The sequence below is a fragment of the Capra hircus genome, chromosome 8, assembly GCF_001704415.2.
Source record: "Capra hircus breed San Clemente chromosome 8, ASM170441v1, whole genome shotgun sequence".
Taxonomy (NCBI): Eukaryota; Metazoa; Chordata; class Mammalia; order Artiodactyla; family Bovidae; genus Capra; species Capra hircus.
The window spans coordinates 71,482,769-71,506,020 of NC_030815.1; the positions used below are offsets into that span (position 1 = coordinate 71,482,769).

At 39.4% G+C, this 23,252-nt stretch overlaps 1 protein-coding gene across 1 annotated transcript in view; it reads left to right on the forward strand.

Annotated features, from left to right (window-relative positions):
* The window catches only part of ADAM7 (ADAM metallopeptidase domain 7), a 55,876-nt gene extending 39,476 nt beyond the window's left edge, over nucleotides 1-16,400 (forward strand). Inside the window, exons 17-22 of the mRNA XM_005684211.2 lie at nucleotides 1,570-1,650; nucleotides 3,098-3,176; nucleotides 4,081-4,186; nucleotides 4,567-4,666; nucleotides 10,393-10,449; nucleotides 16,269-16,400. Coding sequence (XP_005684268.2) covers nucleotides 1,570-1,650; nucleotides 3,098-3,176; nucleotides 4,081-4,186; nucleotides 4,567-4,666; nucleotides 10,393-10,449; nucleotides 16,269-16,400 — 555 coding nt within the window. The remainder of the gene's footprint in view (nucleotides 1-1,569; nucleotides 1,651-3,097; nucleotides 3,177-4,080; nucleotides 4,187-4,566; nucleotides 4,667-10,392; nucleotides 10,450-16,268) is intronic.

Below are 23,252 nucleotides of genomic sequence, written 5' to 3' on the forward strand. Positions count from 1 at the left end.
CTATAGAGATACCACAAAGACACTACCTACAGAATTTGCCATTTTCATATTTATACTGAGTTACTAGTTTTTGAGACATGAGGAACTTTAAATGCCTTAAAAGCGTTTTAGTTTCTCTTAGCAGTTATTCTTTCTTGGTCAATTTAAATACCTAAGTGCCCTTTTCCTTAGTCATACTACAGAATTTACAACATAGATAAGAAAAAAAAACACAAAAAAATTAAAGGGAAGAGAAGGTAAGATAGAAAGATAGTAGACTGCAGAGAGAACAAGAGAAAAGAGGAAATTCGTTGGTTCATTCTCTCATACAGAATTGCTCAAAATTGGTCTCTGTAGCTATCTCTTTAGTAAACATTCAGAATTGTAAAATAAAAATAAGGAACATCTCAGTATTTTCCTTTGGTTGAGCCTGAAATCCTTGAAAAGAGGTCAGCATGGGTTTTAAGACAAAGTTTCTCAGTGTTTAATCATGTATATAGAAAACCCATTCCGTAAACATAGGAAAGAAGACTAGAAAACAGCCATGAAAGAAACCAGCATGGTGAACAAAGGAGACAGTCTGAGCAATCAGAGATGATAGTTCCTATGGAACGGACACACTTTTAGAAAGAGGAAAATCCTTTAGAAATAAATTAAATGTATATTTTAATGGCTATATAACATTATACAGCAACATAGAAGAAACATAACATATATATTATATATAACATATAATAAATATAACACTATAAAGCAACTATGTGCCACTAAAGTTAATTAAAAAAAAAAGATGCTATTATTTAAAAATTTTTAAAAGGGTACTAAATTTACAAAAATGATACAATTTGAAATCCAGAAGCACTGCCTTCAGAGTACAAAATGAATCACAATTGCTTTTATGCAATTTATGCCGTAAGCCATGGAATCAAAATTATAAAAAATCAGTAAATTGAAAGCTATTCTTCTTAAAAAAGAAAATTAAGATGAAGTTTCTAAAAAGAAAAGAAAGTGAATTAAAGTAAGAAATGCAGTTCTAAGAAATCTGAGACAGATTTAATAGGAATTCTAGATAGAGAAACTGTTTGTTTAGTCCCTTAATCGTGTCTGACTCTTTGCAAATAAATGAGCTAAGATGAGCCAGGTAATAACCAAGAGCAATAGCAGTAATTTGGTCATAAAACTTACCCCCCCAAAAGCATAATTTAAAACAAAATAATAAGTATAAATCATAATGATAAGATTAATGGATATTGACAAAATGCCCAGCTAGCAACTATGATATAACAAACATGGATCCTTATCAAATTAGAAGAATATGTGGTAGAAATAATAGAAGAAATTGCTGCAATTACAATGGTAGAATCGTTGATAGGTTAACATTTGAAGAAGTCATGAGGACATAGACATTATAATGATTAATGTATTTGTATAAAACAATATTTGACTGTACAGTGGTTTTTTTTCAAATACCCACTTAACATTTATAGATTTCCTCTTCAACAGAAGACTCTACATTTGGTTTTTCATTAGGACAAATAATGCAAATTCTGAGTGAGTAATTCTAATTGATCTTGGTGACTTCATTTCTAGGTGTGCAGCAATGGTGAATGCGTGACTATTGAAAAGGCCTACAATTCAACTGATTGCTCTGCTCAGTGCAATGAAAATTCTGTAAGGTTTGACTCCTTTTTAAATTGATGTCTTACCAGTCACTTGTTTGCACAAGACTTCATTCCCAAGCCTGTGTATAAGTACAGGTGCACCCATGAGTGTGTGTATATATATGTATATATGTATGCTTGGTGATTTTTAAATCAAATATGCATTTGGGGTCCATACTTTTTGATGCATTAATAATACTGAACCAAAGAGCCAAACCAAGTGTTATACATAGATAATGCCAATACTGCACGTATATGTCTTATTGGACTGGTAATCTAGAAACCCAGTAATTTATGTATGTATGAAGTTTAAACCAAAAGTTTAAAGTTGGGTCTATTGGGACTTCCTTGGCAGCCTATGGCTAAGACCTTAAGACGTCACCTTCCAATACAAGAGATGCAGGTTCAATCCCTCATCAGGGAACTGAGATCCCACATGCCTCTTGGCCCAAAACCCAAAACATAAAACAGAAGCAATATTGTAACAAATTCTTTTTTTTTTTTTCAATAAAGACTTTAAAAATGATCTACTTCCGAAAAAATCTTTTTAAAAAGTTGTATCTATCATAATTTCTCTTACAGTTAAATTATACCAGTATTAACGTTCAGTTCAGTTCAGTTCAGTAGCTCAGTCGTGTCCGACTCTTTGCGACCCCATGAATCGCAGCACGCCAGGCCTCCCTGTCCATCACCAAACATTAGCCCAAAGCTTTTGAGAAAAACAGACAAACAACAAACAAAAAAAGCAACAATTTTTTCACTCATTTTGATGCTGTTCAATATTAGCAGTATCTAGCAGTTTGCTTTTGTGGGTAACATCTTTCCTAAATCAAATTAATCAGTAACGCTTATATAGAACTGTACTCTTTCAAGAGTTTTATGTATATATTAAATTTTAAAAGTTTCATAATCACATTAAAAGATAAGTACTATTCCTATGCCCTCTTTTAGAGATTGTGAAGCAATCACACTGATATTCTATGAAAGGAAAAGCTCAGCTTTCAGTATAGAAACAGTGTATGTCCTTAACCATTACACGATGCTTTTGGATGAAGTAAACATTTATGCCACTGCTTTTTTTTTTTCTTACATTAATGTCATCTCACTAAATCTAGTTGAAGTCTTCTTTTTGTCTATGATATGCCCAACTTTAGCAAGAGCTATTCATTCAATAGGACTGATGGCTTCTGGAAAGATAAGCCAAACCATCTGGTTCATTCAGTTTCAAATTTGTCAGAATCCTTCTCTTGCTCCAAGGCCATCTTCAAAGATAGCTGCTCCTTGTATTTTATTGTCTTATTTTTCCCAACCTTGATTTTGGATTAGTTAATTAATAAAAAGTTCATGAGTGTGTGGGTGTGTGTATTTTGGGTGTGTGAACACTAAGCTGAATGAGGTGGAAAATACAAGTTTTATGTCAGTCATGTGATGAATTATTTGATTGATGGCTCTTCCAGGTGGATGATGGTGAACTTGAGTGTCAGTGCGAGGGAATTCAGGCATCTACGGAATGGGAGGAAACCTTAAATATTACCAGTGAGTATCCCGGAATAATATACTATCTTAGAACGTCCTGGTGGTCCTGTGGCTAAGACTCTGTGCTTCCACTGAAAGGGGCATAGGTTCGATCCTTGGTCAGGGAAGTTCTGCATTCTGTGAACTGTGACCAAAAAATAAATAAATAATAATCATTCAAAAATATATAGAGGCTTGCCTGGTGGCTGGGTGGTAAAGATTTCACCTGCCAATGCAGGAGACATGGGTTTGATCCCTGCATTGGGAAGATCCCCTGGGGTAGGAAATGGCAACTGACTCCAGTATTTTTGCCTGGGAAATCCCATGCACAGAGGAGCCTGGCAGGCTACAGTCCATGGGGTCACAAAGGGTTGGACACGACTTAGCGACTAAACAATAAAACAACAAAGTATGTATTCATAATATCTTGCATATATCAGAAACCTCACCAGTGAAAATACTTTCTGCTTATATACCAGGTCTGCTACACATGTGTTGTATTTCTGTATGGATTTGTATGATATTTTTCTTATTGTTAATGTTTAAATACCCAAGTTTGAATTTACTACAATTGATCTGGAATAAATGTATCTTCTTCCACTTAAATGTGGATTAGTTCCTCTAAGAACCCTTAACCCAGTAAGGCCTTTTCTATAGTCAGTTAATCACTGATAACCCAAGTTTTCCCACTAACTGGGATTCTCTTAAACATAATGGAATCTTGGGTGGAGTGTCCATTCCTAATACAGATAATAATTTGTACAATGTCCTGGTCTTTGACTTTATTTAAAAAAAAAAGAGGAGGGTAGAATTAAAGTCCTTCAAGGAAGACAGAAACATAACTGTAACTTCTCAGTTAAATGTTAAGATTCCATTGTTCCAAGGTTGATGTCTTGGTTGAAGCTCATGTGTTTTAATGTTACAGATATCTCCATCCTGGTGGTCGTGCTTGTCCTGGTTATTTTTGGTGTTGTGGTTGTCATATTACTAATTCGTTACAAAAAATGTATTAGGTTGAAGCAAGTTCAAAGGTAGGTCTGTATTCTTCATGTGTTGAAGGGGACCATTACCAAGACAATATAAACTTTGTGGCCACAAAGAATATTTGATGGGAAGAAGGTATAAGCCTCTTACTGAAGACCAAGTAAAAGTGTAACAAGTTGAGCCTTTACCCACTTCATTCTCATTCAGATGTTAGCCCCATGGTTCCCAACTTCTCTGCACATCAGAATTACAAGTTGTTGTTGTTGTTGTTTTTAACACTAGATTTGGTTCCTCCTTCAGATGTAATTGTTATAGAGTGGCACATGAGTATGAATCAGTCTTTTAAAAATCTCCTAGATGATTTACTATTAACCACAGGCTTATCCCATACTATAGCTGGTATCAATATTCAGTTCCTTCTTGACAGCCCACCTCGAGAAACCCTAGGAGTGGAGAATAAAGGATACTTTGGTGATGAGCAGCAGACAAGGAATGAGCCAATCTTACCTGATATTCATCCTCTACATGTAAGAAAATACTGATTGCAGTAGTTTTAATCAATTACAAAAGTAGCTATATGTATGTTTGAAGTGAACTATCCCTAAGCTAAGTGAAGTGGGAAATGTTGAAGAATAGCTAACATGATTCCACATCAATGATCTTCTATTGACACGTAGGGAAAGAAAGAATGGCAAGACTCAAATAAATCAAGACATTATTTCTGAACAGAATATATTGGTTAAATAAAATACTAATTTGTGCACAGCTGGAAAATATTACAAATATAAACCACCACTGAGATATAAGACAAGTCTTAATAAATCTGAAAGAGTTGATATCATACAAAATATGTCCTCAAAATAAAATTCTGTTAGAAATCAGTGGCAGAAAAACATTGGGAAAAGTCTTTTTCTCATAAAAATTAAAAATGTACAGTGTATAGTGTTGAGAGATAAATATTCAGGTGTAAAAGTATAATTGTATGCAAGGAGGAGGTCATTACTTTAAGTTTGGAAAGTGGTTAATTTAGAGGGGTAGGAAGTGAGTGGCAGTAACAATGGGAAACTTGAAATTTCTTAATCAGTTTAGTAATTACAAGGGTATTTACCTTAAATGTTTCATTAAGCCATGAATCTGTTTTGCGTATGTTTCTTAATCTGTATTGTATTTTCTCATGAAATGACTAGAGATGAATAAGGATGATAATGCCAATTATTAGTGGGGATATATAGAGTGTATGGCCTAAAACTGATCATGCACATTCCCTGTAATCTAGCAGTTTCGGTCATATGAATACACTCAACAGAAAGCGGTACATGTGCATATCAGAAAACATCAACAATAATGTTCCAACAGCATTATTTGCAAAAATCAAAAATAATACAAATATCTAGTAACAAAAAATAGTTCACTATACATTCATACAATGGAACACTACAGAGAAGGAAAAATGGGCAAACTACTGATGTTTACAACATATTATTGTAGGTGATGTATTACTACCACAAACATACTGCTGGACAACATGTTAAACTCAAAGGCAAACTGTACAATTCAACTTATATAAGTTCGAACTGACAAAACCACTCTGTGATATTAGATGTCAGGGTTGTTGTTATCACAGGGAAGAGTGGATTGGGGGGAGGGGTAAGGGGTGGCAATAAAGTTCTTTTTTTGATCTTGGTGGGGCTTGGTTACCCAGATGTGATCATTTGTGAAAATTCACCCATCTCAACACTTTCTATTCATATATTTCTTTGTGTATCTTTTTACTTTAAAGGGAAAGCTTATTAAAATAATACCCATGGGGGGTGGGGGGGAGAAGATGACAATCCTGGAGAAATCCCAGCAAGTCATGGCTTGTTTAGTACCTTTAACAATAGTTATGATTACCAATGTACTTGGCTCAGTAGGGGAAAACAAGTGTGAGTGCTGATTAGGAAGCTACAAAAGCATTCTTAAAAAAAATAAAATAAAATAACCAATGAAGAAAACTTGGTGACAAGATTATACCAATGAAACTGCCCACAAGGACCTATTTCTTGAAGGAAGTATGAACTGATTATTGATAGATGCAAATGCCAATGAAAATATAATGGTGTTAGTGTTTTAAAATTAGGAATTTTTTTTTGGTTAGTGATCTTGCCCCAACTCTCCCTTTCCCATAAGTCCTGTGTATTATAGAACAAGCTCCCACCATACCCCAGGGACATATCTATGACATAGCAGAAAGGCTTTTACTGAACTTCTCTTACTTAGAATTGTATATTCCTTCTGTGGTAATAAGATGATTTATCATTTTTATCCATTCTTACTTTTTATTATGATAAGAGTGACCCCAAGAAACAAGTCTTCATTGTCCACTCAGATGAAGAGAAAATATTGTGTGGTAATTTTTTAAGCTTACACTGAGATTTTCTGATATGGAAACACAGGATGCCAATGTCAGGGTTAAATAAGAAACTGTATGTAACTGCACTTAGCCCCGTGTTTGTATATATTTAGCACTAATGTCTGTTAATTATCTACTATGCTCATGCACCGTTGCAGTAACTTTCCCAATTGCATTTGCTTTAAATTAACATGCAAACCAGTTTCACTCTCAGAGAAGGTAGTTGGGAGAAGGTAGTCTGACTATATGTTGCTGTTGTTCAGTCACTATGCCATGTCTGATTCTTTGCAGTCCCATGGACTGCAGCACATCAGTTTCCTCTGTCTTTCACTAACTCCTGTTGTTAGTGTTAGTCACTCAGTTGTGTCCAAATTTTGCAGTCCCATGGACTATAGCCCACCAGTGTCCTCTCTCCATGGAATTCTCCAGGCAAGAATACTGGAGTGGGTAGCCATTCCCTTCTCTAGGGGATCTTCCCGACCCAGGAATTGAACCAGGGTCTCTGCATTACAGGCAGATTCTTTGCTATCTGAGCCACCAGGGAAGCTCCTATCTCCCAGAGTTTGCTCAGATTCATGTCCATTGAGTCGGTGATGCTATCCAACCATCTCATCCTCTGACCACATGATCAATGATAAATAGTTACCAGAGGTTCAGATAGAGCCTGGGGCATATTTGTTGCACTTCTAGAATACAAAATCCCTAAGAGCTATCCAAAATTTTAGTTAAACGGGGGAACTTAGAAGAAGAGCTTAATAAATATTTGATTGAATTTAACCATATAGAATAATATGAGGCTTCCCAGGTAGCACAGTGGTAAAGAATCTTCTTGCCAGTGAAACAGACTTAAGAGACGCAGGTTCGATCCATGATTCATGCAGATCCCCAGGAGGAAGAAATGACAACCCCTCCAGTGTTCTTGCCTGGAGAATCCCATGGACAGAGAAGCCTGGCGGGCTACAGTCCATGGCGTCACAAAGAGTCAGATATGATTAAGCGACTGAGCACACACATGCACATAGCATGATACATTTAAGTGTAGATTGTACAGGACTGGAGAAGGCAATGGCAACCCACTCTGGTCCTCTTGCCTGGAAAATTCCATGGACCGAGGAGCCAGGTGGGCTGCAGTCCATGGGGTCGCTAAGAGTTGGACATGACTGAACAACTTCACTTTCACTTTTCACTTTCACTTTTTACTTTCATGCATTGGAGAAGGAAATGGCAACCCACTCCAGTGTTCTTGCCTGGAGAATCCCAGGGGACAGAGGTATCTGTCGGGCTGCCGTTTATGGAGTCGCACAGAGTCGGACATGACTGAAGCGACTTAGCAGCAGCAGCAGCAGATTTTATAGGACAGTTTGAGTCCTTGCATCTCTTGTTTAGGCTTTATTATCTGTCATAAAATTATATAAATAATAATGATTCAACTGATGCCTGTTTGATACATTAGTTACCCATCAAAAGGCTAGTTCTTAGGAAAACTGTGATTTGGGGAAAGATGGTGTTTGGGATCCTTTTTCAGTTACATTAATGATGCTTGGTTAGATTTTTGGGACCCAGGGCCTCTCCCTAGTTCTGTTTCCACTGAACCATTCTTTCTGATTGTATTATAAAAACCACTGAGGGTTAAGAGACAGCACTTAACAAAGGGTAACTTAGGCCAGAACGTAAAGAAACTCCTGGGCTTCCCAGGTGGCACTAGTGGTAAAGAACCTGCCTGCAATGCAGGAGACATACAGAGATATGGGTTCAATCCCTGGGTCGGGGAGATCCCCTGGAGGAAGGCATGGCAACGCATTCTAGTTAAACTTGTCTGGAGAATCTCACGGACAGAGGAGCCTGGTGGGCTGCAGTCCATGGGGTCTCAAAGAGTCTGAAATAACTTCGCACTAACACATGCAAAGAAACTCCCACTCTTTAAAGTATGATTGCTTTATAGGTAGGTTCTTAGACTCATCCTTCACAAGAGAACAACAGATGCAAGAATGTTATCTCTATGCTTCAACGTTTGTACATTTACTAAGACTATATTCTAGGGAGGACTCGAAAATTGATTTTGTAGGCATGGGAAATAGTCCTATTTGAGCATTAACTGAAGGCTTAAGAGTATCTCTTTTCAGCAGCAGCGAAGAACCACAGAGTCCTTGGAGAAACTTCCAACCAGCTTCTCCAGTCCGCACTACATCACTTTGGTATGTCCCCCCTCTCTATTAGTTGTGCTAATCTGTGTCCATGTCACTAATTATCTTGGTGCCACTTAACCACTCATCAGTCCCTTGAAAAGGTCCAGTGATATAACACAGCCCTCTGACTCTGGGCAGAAATAGGAACTTCTTGGCAAGGCTGGGATTACGGTGATAGGAGTACAATGACTCCTGTTAAGTACACAGATGCTGTCTTTATTTAAAACACTGACTGTCTTATCATGAATTCTTGGGAATTAGTTCTGATTTTTTTGTGAAAAAACACAGTAACATGTTATTTACTGTGATCACAGAGTTTGTCTGTAGCCCTTAAATGTTATTCCCGGGACAAACGCCTTGCTCACCCTGCTCCAGACCCAGCCCTGCTTCTCAGGGGTCAAGTTGAATGATGGCTTCCAGAGAGGCCCTGAGCAGCAGAGGGCTTTCCACTAACTGAGGAGGTGTATTTCCCGAATCAGTATTGATGACAGAGAAACCAGTTAGCTAAATCAGCACACACGTGCATGAGAGACATGGAGCCAAAACAGAGACATTACTTTCCTCAAGTAGGAAAGCAGAGAAGTAAAATACATCTTTCTTTAAGATAAATGAGCCCAGATATTTTTCCTTAGCTCAGATTTATAGGTTTCCATTATAATTTTTACCACCTTATTGTTACTCAGTCGCTCAGCCGTGTCTGACTCTTTGCTACTCCATGGATTGCAGCATGCCAGTCTTCCCTGTTCTTCGCTATCTCCCGGAGCTTGCTCAAACTCATGTCCATTAAGTCAGTGATGCCATCTTACCATCTCACCCTCTTCTTCCCCTTCTCATTATGCCCTCAGTCTTTCCCAGCATCAGGGTCTTTTCCGGTGAGTCAGCTCTGTGCATCAGGTGTCCAAAGTATTGGAGCTTCAGCATCAGTCTTTCCAATGTTCAGGGTTGATTTCCTTTAGGATTGACTGGTTGGATCTCCTTGCAGTTCAAGGGACTCTCAAGAATCTTCTCCAGCACCACAGTTCAAAAGCATCAATTCTTCAGTGCTAAGCCTTCTTTAGGAGATGATTATTCATGACAGGAAATTTGAGTGAATCATGCAGTCTCTGAATATGCACCAATATCTCATAATCTCCAGTGTCTTTGATGGGCTTACTTCCTGAAGTCATCATTTACTTAGATTCAAAAAGAAGAGAGAGATTACAGGGTCTCTAAGATCACCTGAACCACTGGAGTCTTTATCTGCACCTGTATCCTCAAGTACACATAAACATGTATTATTTAGAGCTGGGTGCTAATCACCAAGATGCTCAACTATATCTCTATAAAATCAGCAATTCTCATTATACATTCTTTAATGGATAGAAGGGGGTGACCAAGATAGTGTTCAGTCTGTGGCTTCACAGAATCCTCATATCACACAAAAGGGTCTCAGAGAGTGCTGGACAGGCAGGGTGGCACTGTCTGTTGGAGCTACAGCAAGGCTAAGAAGAAAACATGGTTTCTGATAAAACGTCACTTAACCAGTACTACCCCCACCCTCACCCACTTTTGCCCACTTCATTCCTACACAGGCTTAGTTTTCCATGGATCAAAAAGGGGTGGTCTGAGTGTGTATGTGTTTCTGTGCATGATATCTTCTGGTTCAGTTCCTGACACAACAAAATGTTTATTATAGAAATCTGCAAATAAAGAGCACAGAGGAATGGCAAATTCCAATTCAAGCGCCCAAATGGTAAGTTCCCACATCAAATCGTCCCCTCCTTTTCAAATGCTAGCTTATTTTTGTGGGTTTTTTTTTATTTTTATTTTTTGCCTACTCATTGATTGGAGAGATTCTCTGTTCTTATCAAAAGATTGAGGTGATTAAAATTGTTTTCCGTGATGTGCTTAAATGTCTCACAGATAATTCAGCAGTGCTCATTTTAGTCCAGGAGTTTTCAACCTTACCAAAGGAGCAAGCTAGAATTTAACAATGTCAGAGTCTAAATACATTTTGGAAATAATAACAAAAACAAAATAAAGATATGATAGTACTGGTAATCATAGAAAATGGGCTCCCCTGGTGGTTCAGTGGTAAAGAATCTGCCTGCCAACACAGGAGATGAGAGTTTGATCCCTGGTTCAAGAAGATCCCCTGGAGGAGGAAATGGCAACCCACTCCAGTATTCTTGCCTGGGAAATCTCATGGACAGAGGAGCCTGGTGGACTACTGTCCATGGGGTTGCAAAGAGTCCAACATGACTGAGCAACTAAACAATTATAGAAAAGTTATCCTTTCTAATGCAACAGTTTGCTTCATGATTGCTTTGCTAAAGCTTTCACTTAAAAATCAATAATTCACTAAACCTGATGGATAATTTTATTTTGAATGACTATGTCTAATGATAGAAAATTAATCAAAAATTTGTATTTTTTGCCAAAGGGAGACAAAAGAGCATTGTGTGACTGACTACATTTTAGAGTTTTTGTTTTCATTCCCTCATTCATCCATTCATTGACTTTTCTTGAGTCTCTACTGGGTTAATAAGAGGGTTTTCCCTAGAAAGCATTCTTACTGGAAATCCTGCCCATTACACTTTCCCTTTTGGGATGGAGAAGGAAATGCTTTTTAGAAATTTGCTCTTTTTTTAAATATAATTTTATTTATTTTAATTTTGGCTGTGCTAGGTCTTTGAGGCTGTGCAGGCTTTTCTCTAGCTGCGGCTAGCGGGGGCTCCTCTCTAGTTGGGGTGTGTGGGCTTCTCATTGCAGTGACTTCTCTTGTTGCAGAGCATGGGCTCTAGAGCACGGGCTCAGTAGTTGAGGTGCACAGTCTTAGTTGCCCCGCTGCATGTGGGATCTTCCCTGGGCCAGGGATCAAACCCATGTCTCCTGCATTGGCAGGCAGATTCTTTACCACTGAGCCACCAGAAATGTTTTCAAGCGGTCCTTCCACTCCACAAAGATGAAGCGGCCTCATATTGGAGAGCGGAGAGAGACGGTCCTTAGGGCAAGCAGACTGTTTGCCTTTCTGTATTAAAAAACAAAATGGCTTTCTTTCTTCTGTGACAGACTGATCAATTTTACAATAACTGCTTAATCAGCCATGGCTAAGGAGATCTGGGAAAGCAGGATAAATGTAGTACAAACAGAATGTGAAAAGGTTACTGTAATTAGCAGATATAAATGAGTCACTGAAATATAACATGCTTATAGATTTTGCAGAAAATAATTCATTTTTAACCATCTCTTTTTATTTAGAGCTTGAAATTGGATATCCAAAATGGCTGTGCGAGGCTAGGCTGAGGATCCTGGAAGCAAGATCTTCTTAACCTTCCCTAGATATTTGCTACACAAATTCTGATAGTTTCTCAGCTGTTCTTTATCCAGACAGAACACGCTAAAGAGAAACCGCATCTTTCTATAACATTTACTTGTAGAATTCACAACCTGTGGCTTAGACATATGCTAATATACAAAAAAAATCTATCCTTTTTCACATGCTCCTTTAGCTTCATACAGCAATAAGTACTCTTCTTGCGCTAGTATGTTCTTACAAAATATTAATCTAATTACTTAAAACATGAGTCAAAACTTGGAAGTAAATTACAATGTTGAGTCTAAGAAGGAAAACATCTTTTATTACAGGTTATTTCTTTGGGAACATAAAAGTACTTCATAATTACCACTAATTATGGTTTAAATAAAGTTCTCTCCTGCAGAGATGCCAAGGAAATCCATGCAGGAAGCATCAGATTCCACTACCTAATTAAAAGGTCAATGGCTGTTCTGATCATTCCCTATCGGTGAAGGAGGAAAAAGAATAGTCACTTCAGCTACCATATCTTTCTTAAACTTGTGAGGGTGGCCAAAGAGAACATGAAGCTCTCCTGGTCATTCAAAAAGCCAAGAAGTCAATTCTAACTTCCTTAATATTTTAGACTTCTTTAAGAACTAGCCAGAAAACTCATAGACGTACAAAATTTTCAAAAAATTGACTCCAGCAGAGAGCAAATACAATTTCCCTTGAAGGCTTTTGAGATCCTTGCAATATATGGGTTTGAGCACTCCAGTGTGGCATTTCTGTGCTGTTTCCATTTGATTTTGGTATGTGGGATTGTCCTGGGAATGATTTCAGCTCTTTCTTATAAGGGTGCATCTCATCATTTTCTCCTATGTTCTCTATTTTCTTTTTTCTTAACTGCTCAAGCTATCTACAATCATTTTTTCATTTACTGAAATAAAGTTTTTAAGTGCTAAATGCAAATTTTCCGATTCAATGAAATAAAAGCTGCAAATGAAAGAAGAAAGCTGGTTGTTCCTGGTGAATTTCTGTTGCAATGTTGACTGGTTGATGGGAGGAGCTAGTTAAATCAGCAAAGGATAGCAGTGATTCAGCACTTTATACCTAGTGTGCTTTCAGTGAGCATCTGTTCTTATTAAAGCCATTCCTTGAGACAGAATACTGATAAATGCATGCTTAAAGCAAAACATGCTAATTGAAACATTTTATGTAAATTTTTGAAAAAAAGAAAAATTCTGTATCATATACACTAGCCTCATTAAAGCAAGCAATAATCTTTATGTCCAAGACAAATATCATGTGATACTGCTTATATGTGAAGTCTAAAAAAATGGTATAAATGAGCTTATTTACAGAAATAGATTCACAGATGTAGAAAACAAACATGGTTACGGGGCTGGGGGGAAGGATAAATCGGGAGATTGGAATTGACATATACACACATATCTATATAAAAATTGATAACTGTTCAATACTCTGTAATGACTTATATGGGAAAAATATAAAAAAGTGGATATATGTATATGTACAACTGATTCACTTTGCTGTACATCTGAAACTAACACAACATTTGTATATCAACTATAAATTTTTTTTTTTTCATGGACAAAATGGAGAGATGTTCACATATTCCAGTCCCTTGAACAATGCATGTGTTGATGAACAATATACATTTTGGTGATATCTTATTCTCCCTTTAAAATAATCATATTTTGTTTTTGATTTGTTACTTCCCTTATTGTTCCCACATCTCTTTCAGGAAACTCTCCATCATCACTCATTTCCTCTGTCCTGGGCTCCACATTCAACTAACTACCAATTTCTAGTGATTTTTTTTTTTTTTTTTTTCAAATTTCTCTCTCTCTCCAATTATAAATGTTTGGAATTCTTTAAGTCCTCCCACTTCATTGCTTCCTGCCTAGATAATCATTCTAGACTTCTAATCTGCTGCCCTGTTTCTCAAACAACCCCAGGAGCCTTCTGACAATTAAGCTTCTTTTTAATTTTAAGTAATATTCATCATGCTCGTCCGTATCACTCACCCTAGGCCTTCAAGACTTTACATTCGTTTCAAATGCCTCTCTCTGCTCTATTTCCTAGGGATCTTCTTCTAATACTGTCTACAGACTCAGAAGCATTTTCACAGCTACCTCTAACCAGTGGTCCCCTTGTAGACAGCGTTCTGTCTCTGGCTGCGGATCAGTTACTATTTTATAGCCCTAATATTTCTGGCTCTTGTCATTTCCCCAGAGTTTGAATCCTATCCCTTGAATCCACAAGCACTGTCAAGGCTCCTTCTTGGAATGGACACACCTACTATCTTAGCAACTCTGCCCTTCACTTCAGCCCCCTGAAGATCTTGCTGTCCAGTCATGAATAAACAACCCTTATTAATGCCTCAGCTTAGACTGAACTTGCTACCAGCTTGGAATGTTGTGTCTTGAGATGCTGGACTGGTTCTCTGCACTTAGGTCAAGTGCCCTCTGCCCTGGACAGAGGTGGATTTATCTGGAAGCTAATGAATCTGGGGCTCTTCAGGGCCCATCACATGTGCCGCTAAGACCTTTTATCTAATTTTGCATTTATATTTTTTTAAATGACATTCAGTGGGCCATTGTGGGTTGGGAAGAAGAAATTCAAACCATATATCAGCCATGAGAACCTATTGTATAACACAGGGAACACACTCCTCAGTGTGTGTATATAGCACAGTACTCTACTCAGTGCTCTGTGGTGACTTAATGGGAAGGAAATCCCCCAAAGGAGGGATATGTGTATGCATATGGCTGATTCACTTTGTTGTACAGCAGAAACTGACACAGCCATGTAAAGCAACTATATTCCACTTATAAGACTTAATTAATTATTAATTAATTTTTCATTAATTAATTTTTAAAAGTGTCAATAGGAAACAAACAGGACAAAGATGCACCTTAGTTAGACTGAAGTTGTAATCACGAGGAGGGTGAGAGTGGACCAGCCTGAAATGGTACAAAAAGGATGTGGGCATAGGAGAAGCATGGTAGGTTTGATGATCCTCCCACATCCTCCCAGATAACTGGGGAAAGACCTGCCTGGGCATTGAGTACTCAGGAGAACACCACAAAGAGGAAACTCCAAGACTGGAGCGAAACCCAGCTGAACCCTGACTATGCTCCCCAGCCCACATGCAGATCAGTGGCTGAGGGCCAAAGGTTTATAGGCTCCCAGCGTTTGGACAAAACCAGTGCCCAAATCTCCAGCCCCTGAGTGATGCAGGATCAGGGAACCCCATAGGAAAAACAATATAAAATATAAAAAGAAGTCAAATTGATGAGAGATACTAGCGGCTGTACATCTCAAAGGGTGAAGGATGGGCAGGGGATGAATTCTGCAATGTAAGTTTCTGCAAGTCATTTTAAAATATCCTCTGAAAAAATAAATTAAAATCTATATTTGTTACACTATATTATCTAAATGTTATGGTGCCAAGGAATATCAAGTATATTTTTACATCAGTCCTGCCAGGACTGCAGTGAGCAATTCCCTTCTCCAGGGGACCTTCCCAACTCAGGTATAGAGCCCAGGTCTCCTGAATTGCACACAGATTTTTTACCTTCTAAGCCACCAGGGAAGTCTAGGACTGCAGTGATAACAACACAAACTAAAACAAATGCAACATTCCCAGTAGCATCCATTACAGTCCTCCTTGGGTATCAACGGACGATTAGTTCCAGGCTCCCCCGGGAGACTAACCTCCTCCCAAGCTCAAGTAGCTTACGTAAAATGGTGAAGTTGTTCCTTTTTTTTTTTTTTTTCTATTATTTGCATGCAACCTATGGGCTTCCCTGGTGGTTCAGATGGTAAAGAATTCACCTGCTATGCAGGACACTTGGGTTCCAGCTCTGGATCTGGAAGATCCCATAGAAAAGGGAATAGCTACCCACTCCAGTATTCCTGCCTGGGAAATTCCATGGACAGAGGCTCCTGGCAGGCTACAGTCTGTAGGGTCGCAAAGGATCAGACAAGACTAAGCAACTAACAAGACTGAGCGACTAACAAGACTGAGCGACTAACAAGACTGAGCGTCTAAGACTTATGCAATGCAAATGTATACTTTAAATCATTTCTATGTTACTTATAATACTTAATGCAAAGAAAATAATACCTTTGTTAATAGTTATAAATACAATGTAAATGCTATATAAATAATAGCTGAGATGTGGCAAATTCAATTTTTGCCTTTTGGAACTTTCGAATTTATTTTTTCAATGTTTTTTCATCCACAGTTGGTTGAATTCCTGGATGCGAACTGTGATTACAGAGAATTGACTGACTGTCTTCTCAAATATCAATCAGATATAGAGCCACTCTGCCTCTTTATCAATGCATCTGGACTGATAGGTGATTGTGGAATTTAGAAAATGGACTTTGGATGTGCTAAAATTGTGAAATCATTCTGAGGAAAGCGAAACATTTCCCTGCCACTTCTGTGGCAGGTCTCTCGGTACCTGATAACCCATCAATGAAGTTCCTAGAAAGGGTCACTAGGAGGCGACATAGAAAACTAAATCGAGCAGGTAGCCTGATTCCATTCCTTTGTTAGACACCAGTCGTAGGAAACAGTGACTTTAAACTAACTCACTAAGAATTTTGTTAAAGTCCTCTTCCTGATTATTAAGGAAGTAGCTCTTGGTGAATTTTGACAGACAAAACTTCCCTGTCTGCCAGGATCGTGGGTTGAGGGAGAAAATACAGAGCATTTCGCTGAAAAGAAAGGAGAGCCGGGTTGGCAGCCTGAAAGGTTTGATTGGAGATTCTAACTGGAAAGACAAATCCTATTTGCTCTGTTTTGAAGTCCAGTCTTCTTGAAGCTGACTTGTCAATAGCCCCAAATAACCCAGTGTCCTGAAGACTCTTGTGAGTTTTGCTTTTGTTTTTAAATTTTGTAGTATCTTGTTTACTTATTTTTTGGAGTCCATCAGATTGGCCACTGAGGCCAGGGATGCTTGAAGGTACTACCCCCCTCCCCCAACCAGGTACACCTAATGCATTTTAAATGTCAGGAGAAGCCACAGCCTGTGTGACTGTGGGACTCAATGGTGGACCCTCGATGACAATGGATCATCACCAAAGACTGAGAAATAATTGGAAGACTGAGCTGATTGGCAGCTTCCTGATCACTTTCTGACTGAAGGTCAGGCTTTTAGGAAACTCAGAAGCCATTATGTAAGGAAGTGGCTGCCTCAAGGCTTTGACAGAATGCATTAACATCTTTCTCCAGGAAAAGCTATCCTGAGCTATACATAATGGATATCGATTGCTCAGAAAAGAAGATATAACTTTAAACCTTCGGGGGTCTCCAGAGACGAAAGACATAGAAAAAAGAGGGCTAGTTTGGAAGAAACCATGCCAGAGCTATCTTAGAGAATCCTAGATAAGTGACTGCAAAAGCCACGGGCACCAGCGATTTGCTACCAGGAGAGCAAAGACGGCGTTTACGGAGGGCATGCTCTTTGTTAAGCATTAAGCTAAGCACTTAATAGCATAATTTCATTTTTAAATTGAAACAACTCTGTGAGTATTGTTCAGTCAGTAAGTCGAGTCCAATTCTTTGTGATCTCATGGACTGTATTCTATGTGATCTCATGGAGTCCTCTGTCTTCCACTATCTCTTGCAGGTTGCTCAAATTCATGTCCATCGTGGTGGTAATGCTATCTAACCACCCCATCCTGTCGTCCCCTTCTCCTCCCACCCTCAGTCTTTCCCAGGACCAAGGTCTTTTCCAATGAGTCAGCTCTTCGCATCAGGTGGCCAAAATATTGGAGCTTCAGCTTCAGCATCAGTCCTTCCAATGACTATTCAGGGTTGCTTTCCTTTAGGATTGACTGGTTTGATCTCATTGCTGTCCAAGAGATTCTCAAGAGTCTTCTTCAGCACCACAATTCAAAAACACCAGTTGTTCAGTGCTCATCTTTATTTATGGTCTCACTCTTACATTCATACATATGAGCTAATATTATCCTCATTTTACAGTTTGAGAAAAATTAAGATCAAGGGTCAAATAATCCACTGAGAGAGAGCTAGCTGATTAAATATCATAGTCAGGACATCAACCCAGGAAGTCTAACTCCAAAGAGTATGCTTTCAATCACTCCCATGCTTCTCGGGTAAATATAATTTTGACAAGGAAAAGGCAGACTCCTTCAATTTCAGACTCCTAGAAAGGAAATGAATATATCTCACTCCCACTTTCATTTTCCATCCAGCAAACTTCCTAACCTTTGGAGCCACAGGGACAATGATTCATAGGTTTACACAGCCAGGAAAGACAAGAGAATCCACCCAGTAGTGACCCCCCGATTTAGGCAATCGCTAGTTGAGATGCTGTTGTTCACAGAGGGCTGTGTTTGGGGATACAGCTGAGGCTTCAATTCCTTTTACCATTCTGTTGGCCACTCCCTAGGGGGTGCTTGTGATCCTGGAATCTTTTCTGTGTTTTACAACTACTTTAGGTTCTGGCTTCCCTGGGGGCTCAGATGGTAAGGAATCTGCCTGCAGTGCGGGAAACCTGGGTTCTATCACTGTGTCAGGAAGATCCCCTGGAAAAGGCAATGAAAATCCACTCCAATATTCTAGCCTAGAGAAACCCATGGGCGGAAATGCCTAGCAGGCTACATTTCATGGGATCACAAAGAGTCCAACACTCTGAGCAACTAACACTTTCACTTCCTAGGTTCTGGAAGATGCTTTCTCAACAGGACAGGGCTCTCTCTGGGTGATGTTTTACTTCAGTTTAGCATGCCTAGGAAAGCTGTCTGATGCTGCCCCACCATCTGTGCAGAGAAGGAAGACCAGCAGAATTATTGACACTCGAAAGGAGGCAATGCAAGGGGGGATGGTAGGCATCAATACAGAGGCAGAGTCTCTAATGAAAGCTTCTTCCTTGCTTGAATAAAGAATGCACCAGATGAATGGTCATGTTTAATAGGTAACGAAAGAGAGGACATTTGTACTGCACCCTTTTAGACTCCAGGTCTAAACTTCCAGACTTTTATACACTCACTGTGGGATGTCCACTGCAAAGCTTTGTGACCAGTATTATTTTACAGATGAGAAAACTAAGCATAACCGGTCCCCATATATGCAGCTTTAAATGGCAAAACAAAAAAATCTGATCATATGCTTCAGACCAAAGCCACAATCTGAACTCTTCTCCACTCCAGTTTTGAGGCTGACTGGTCATGCCAGGTGGCTCAGTGGTAAAGAATCTGCCTGCCAATGCAGGAGATGCGGGTTCCATCCCTGGGTCAGGAAGAGCCCCTGCAGGAGGAAATAGTAACACACTCTAGTGTCAGACTTTATTTTTTGGGGCTACAAAATCACTGCAGATGGTGACTGCAGCCATGAAATTAACAGATGCTTACTCCTTGAAAGAAAAGTTATGACCAACCTAGATAGCATATTCAAAAGCAGAGACATTACTTTGCCAACAAAGGTCCATCTAGTCAAGGCTATGGTTTTTCCAGTGGTCATGTATGGATATGAGAGTTGGACTCTGAAGAAAGCTGAGCACCGAAGAATTGATTCTTTTGAGCTGTGGTGTTGGAGAAGACTGTTGAGAGTCCCTTGGACTGCAAGGAGATCCAACTAGTCCATTCTGAAGGAGATCAGCCCTGGGATTTCTTTGGAAGGAATGATGCTAAAGCTGAAACTCCAGTACTTTGGCCACCTCATGCGAAGAGTTGACTCATTGGAAAAGACTCTGATGCTGGGAGGGATTGGGGGCAGGAGGAGAAGGGGACGACAGAGGATGAGATGGCTGGATGGCATCACTGACTCGATGGGTGTGAGTCTGAGTGAACTCCGGGAGTTGGTGATGGACAGGGAGGCCCGGTGTGCTAAGATGCATGGGGTCATAAAGAGTCGGACATGACTGAGCAACTGAACTGAACTGAACTGAACTAGTATTCTTGACTGGGAAATCCCATGGACTGGGGAGCCTGGTGGGCTACAGTCCATGGGGTTTCAAAGAACTAGACACAACTTAGTTACTGACTGCTGAGTCATGCCCCAAGATGACAACAGCATCACAGGTGGTCACAGAATGACTTAAGAGTTTATTCTTGGAGAAGGCAACATTGATCTAGAAAGTGGTTTGCCACCCAGGTGCAGTGAGTGGGCCTGTGTCTTTGCCATAAAGCAGCAGATATCAATTTCATTTTCACATCTTCTGCAGGTTCTTCAAGCTAATGATTAGAGGGAAGGAAACGTTCAAAGGTCTGTCATCATTCCAGCTGGACTCAAAAAAGGTTCATTGGATAGAAAAACAAATGATTTTAGGCAAATCATCCAGCATTTAAAAATCATTCTTGGGACTTCCCTGGAACTCTGGTTGTTAAGACTCTGAGCTTCCCCTTCAGGGGGCAAGCGTTTGATTCCTGATCAGGGAACTGAGATTCTGCATGCTGCGTGGCACAGCCAAAATATATATTTTTAATATTTTTTAAAAAGATAACAATGTCCCATTTATTTCAATAAATAAAGAAATAATAAAAATTATTCTCATCTCATATTTAAACTCTTCTATTCTCTTACCTTATCAGCATCAGGCTTTTGATATAATAGCTTATACTGATGACCCAGGAATGGTGAAATTAAAAAAATTTTTTTAAAAACCTGAGGTCCTGACTCAGGGACATGCTCATTCAGGTCCAGGGAAAGTAAATGGAGATGAGTTTGATCTCAGAAATGTGTGTGGTGCTCTCTCTGAAGAGACACTTGGATTTAGATATTGTTACCTACTAGAGTGTTTATGCTACTGAAGGAATGACAGAAATATCTTCCAAGTAGCACACAGAGCACATTTGATGCCACAGTACTGAGGCCGTGCTGGTCAATCCAGAGTAGAAATCAATTCATTCCATCTCATTAATGCTGCCTTGGTGGCGTAACAGGTTCTATGCTGAAAATAACACCAGCTGGACACTTGACACACAATATCCCACCTTCAGAAATGAATTAGCAGTCATAAGTCCAGTGTAATGCCAGTTGCACCCTGGGTTCACTTGGATATTCAACTCTCAGAAGAAGAGTGAGAGATCTAAAAGGGAGAGAATATATGTACACATACAGGGCTGCCCCTGTAGCTCAGCAGGTAAAAAAAATATCCACCTGCAAAGCAGGAGACCCAGGAGATGAGAGTTCAATCCCTGGGTCGGGAAGATCCCCTGGAGGAGGAAATGGCAACCCACTCCAGTATTCTTGCCTGGGAAATCCCACTGAACAGAAGAGCCTGTCAGACTACAGTCCAAAGCATCCCAAAGAGTCAGACAGGACTGAGCGACTGACTGAGAATGCATGTATACAATACATACAGCTGATTCACTTTGCTGTACAGTAGAAACCAATGCAACATTGTAAAGCAGCTATACTCCAATAAAAGTTAATTTAAAAAAGAGAGTGTTACAATGAAAATCATTCCCAGGATCACAGAATAGCCAAAACATGATCTTTTTCACTAGGAACTCCCTCACTTAAAGTAACTCTTTAAGCAAACAAGAAAAACCTAGAAATAGAGACCAATAATCCTTATACATTTCAGAGGGGAAAAATGGCTTAAAATAACTAAATATATAGCAAATATGGATCAATACCATTTAGGTTCTGCTTCTTTAATTATCCATTTACTCCATTATTCAGCATGGATTCATTGCATACTTGCTGTATTGGAGGTTATTATTCTAGGTACAGCAGATGTCACCACCCTAATGGCAGAAAGTGAAGAACTAAAGAGCCTCTTGATGAAGGTGAAAGAGGAGAGTGAAAAAGCTGGCTTAAAACTCAATGTTCAAAAAACAAAGATCATGGCATAACCAGTCCCATCACATCTGGCAAACAGATGGGGAAACAGTGGCAGACTTTATTTTCTTGGGCTCCAAAGTCACTGCAGATGATGATGACAGCCATGAAATTAAGAGGTTTGCTCCTTGAAACAAAAGCTATGACCAACAGAGGCAGAATATTAAAGAGCAGAGACAATACTTTGCCAACAAATTCCATATAGTCAAAGCTATGGTTTTTCCATTAGTCATGTACAGATGTGAGAGTTGGACCATAAAGAAGGCTGAGCACCAAAGAATTGATGCTTTTGAACTGTGGTGTTGGAAAAGACTCTTGAGAGTCCCTTGGACTGCAAGGAGATCCAACCTGTCAATCCTAAAGGAAATCAGTCCTGAATATTCATTGGAATGACTGATGCTAAAGCTGAAACTCCAATACTTTGGCCACCTGATGTGAAAAGCCAACTTATTAGAAAAGACCCTGATGCTGGGAAAGATTGAAGGCAGGAGGAGAAGAAAATGACAGATGATGAGATGGTTGGATGGCATCACCCACTCGATGGACATGAGTTTGAGCAAGCTGTGGGTGATGGTGAAGGACAGGGAAGCCTGGCGTGCTGCAGTCCATGGAGTCGCAAAGAGTTAGACACAATTGAGTGACTGAACAACAATGAAAATTCAAAGTGAAAGTGTGAAGGTGTCAGTTGCTCAGTAATGCCCAACTCTTTGAGAAACCATGGGCTGTAGCCCACCAGGGTGCTCTGTCCATCATTTTTCCCAGGCAAAAATGCTGGAATGGATTGCCATTCCCTTCTCCAGGAGATCTTCCTGACCCAGGGATTGAACCTGAGCGTCCTGCATTGCAGATTCTCTACCATCTGAGCCACCAGGAAAGCCCAAGGAACCCAAGCCTCATGGAAAGGCAAAACAGGTGATGAAAGGCACAAAGGGGGAAGGTAATAGACGGGGTTGCCCAGGTTAATGAAGAGGAGGTGTACACTTTGTTAGAGTGGAGGAGCCTTCAAGAAGGCACATTTTCATTAAGATCTTAGCAAATGTGCAAAGGTTTACCAAGCAGAAAATGAGGACTACAAGGAAAACTGGGAAGTCCGTGGACACCAGGGTTTAATGGGTCCATTCATAGTGAGTAGTTACTGTAGCTGAATTATAATGTGTATAGGAAAACATGTATTATCAGCACATGTTGAAGGTGACTGTAGAGGGTATTCTATGTGAGTTTACCTTAAAGGATGTGAGACTTATTAAAGGTATTTCAGGGACAGCAGCATGATCAAACTTGTCTTTAAAGGAAAAAAAAGACACTAATTAATATGGATTAGAGAGAAACTCATGAATTGTCCAGATTAGAAGATGCCATGCTTTATAGAGACCGAGGATGATAAAGACAGACAGAAGAGGGTGGCTTCACA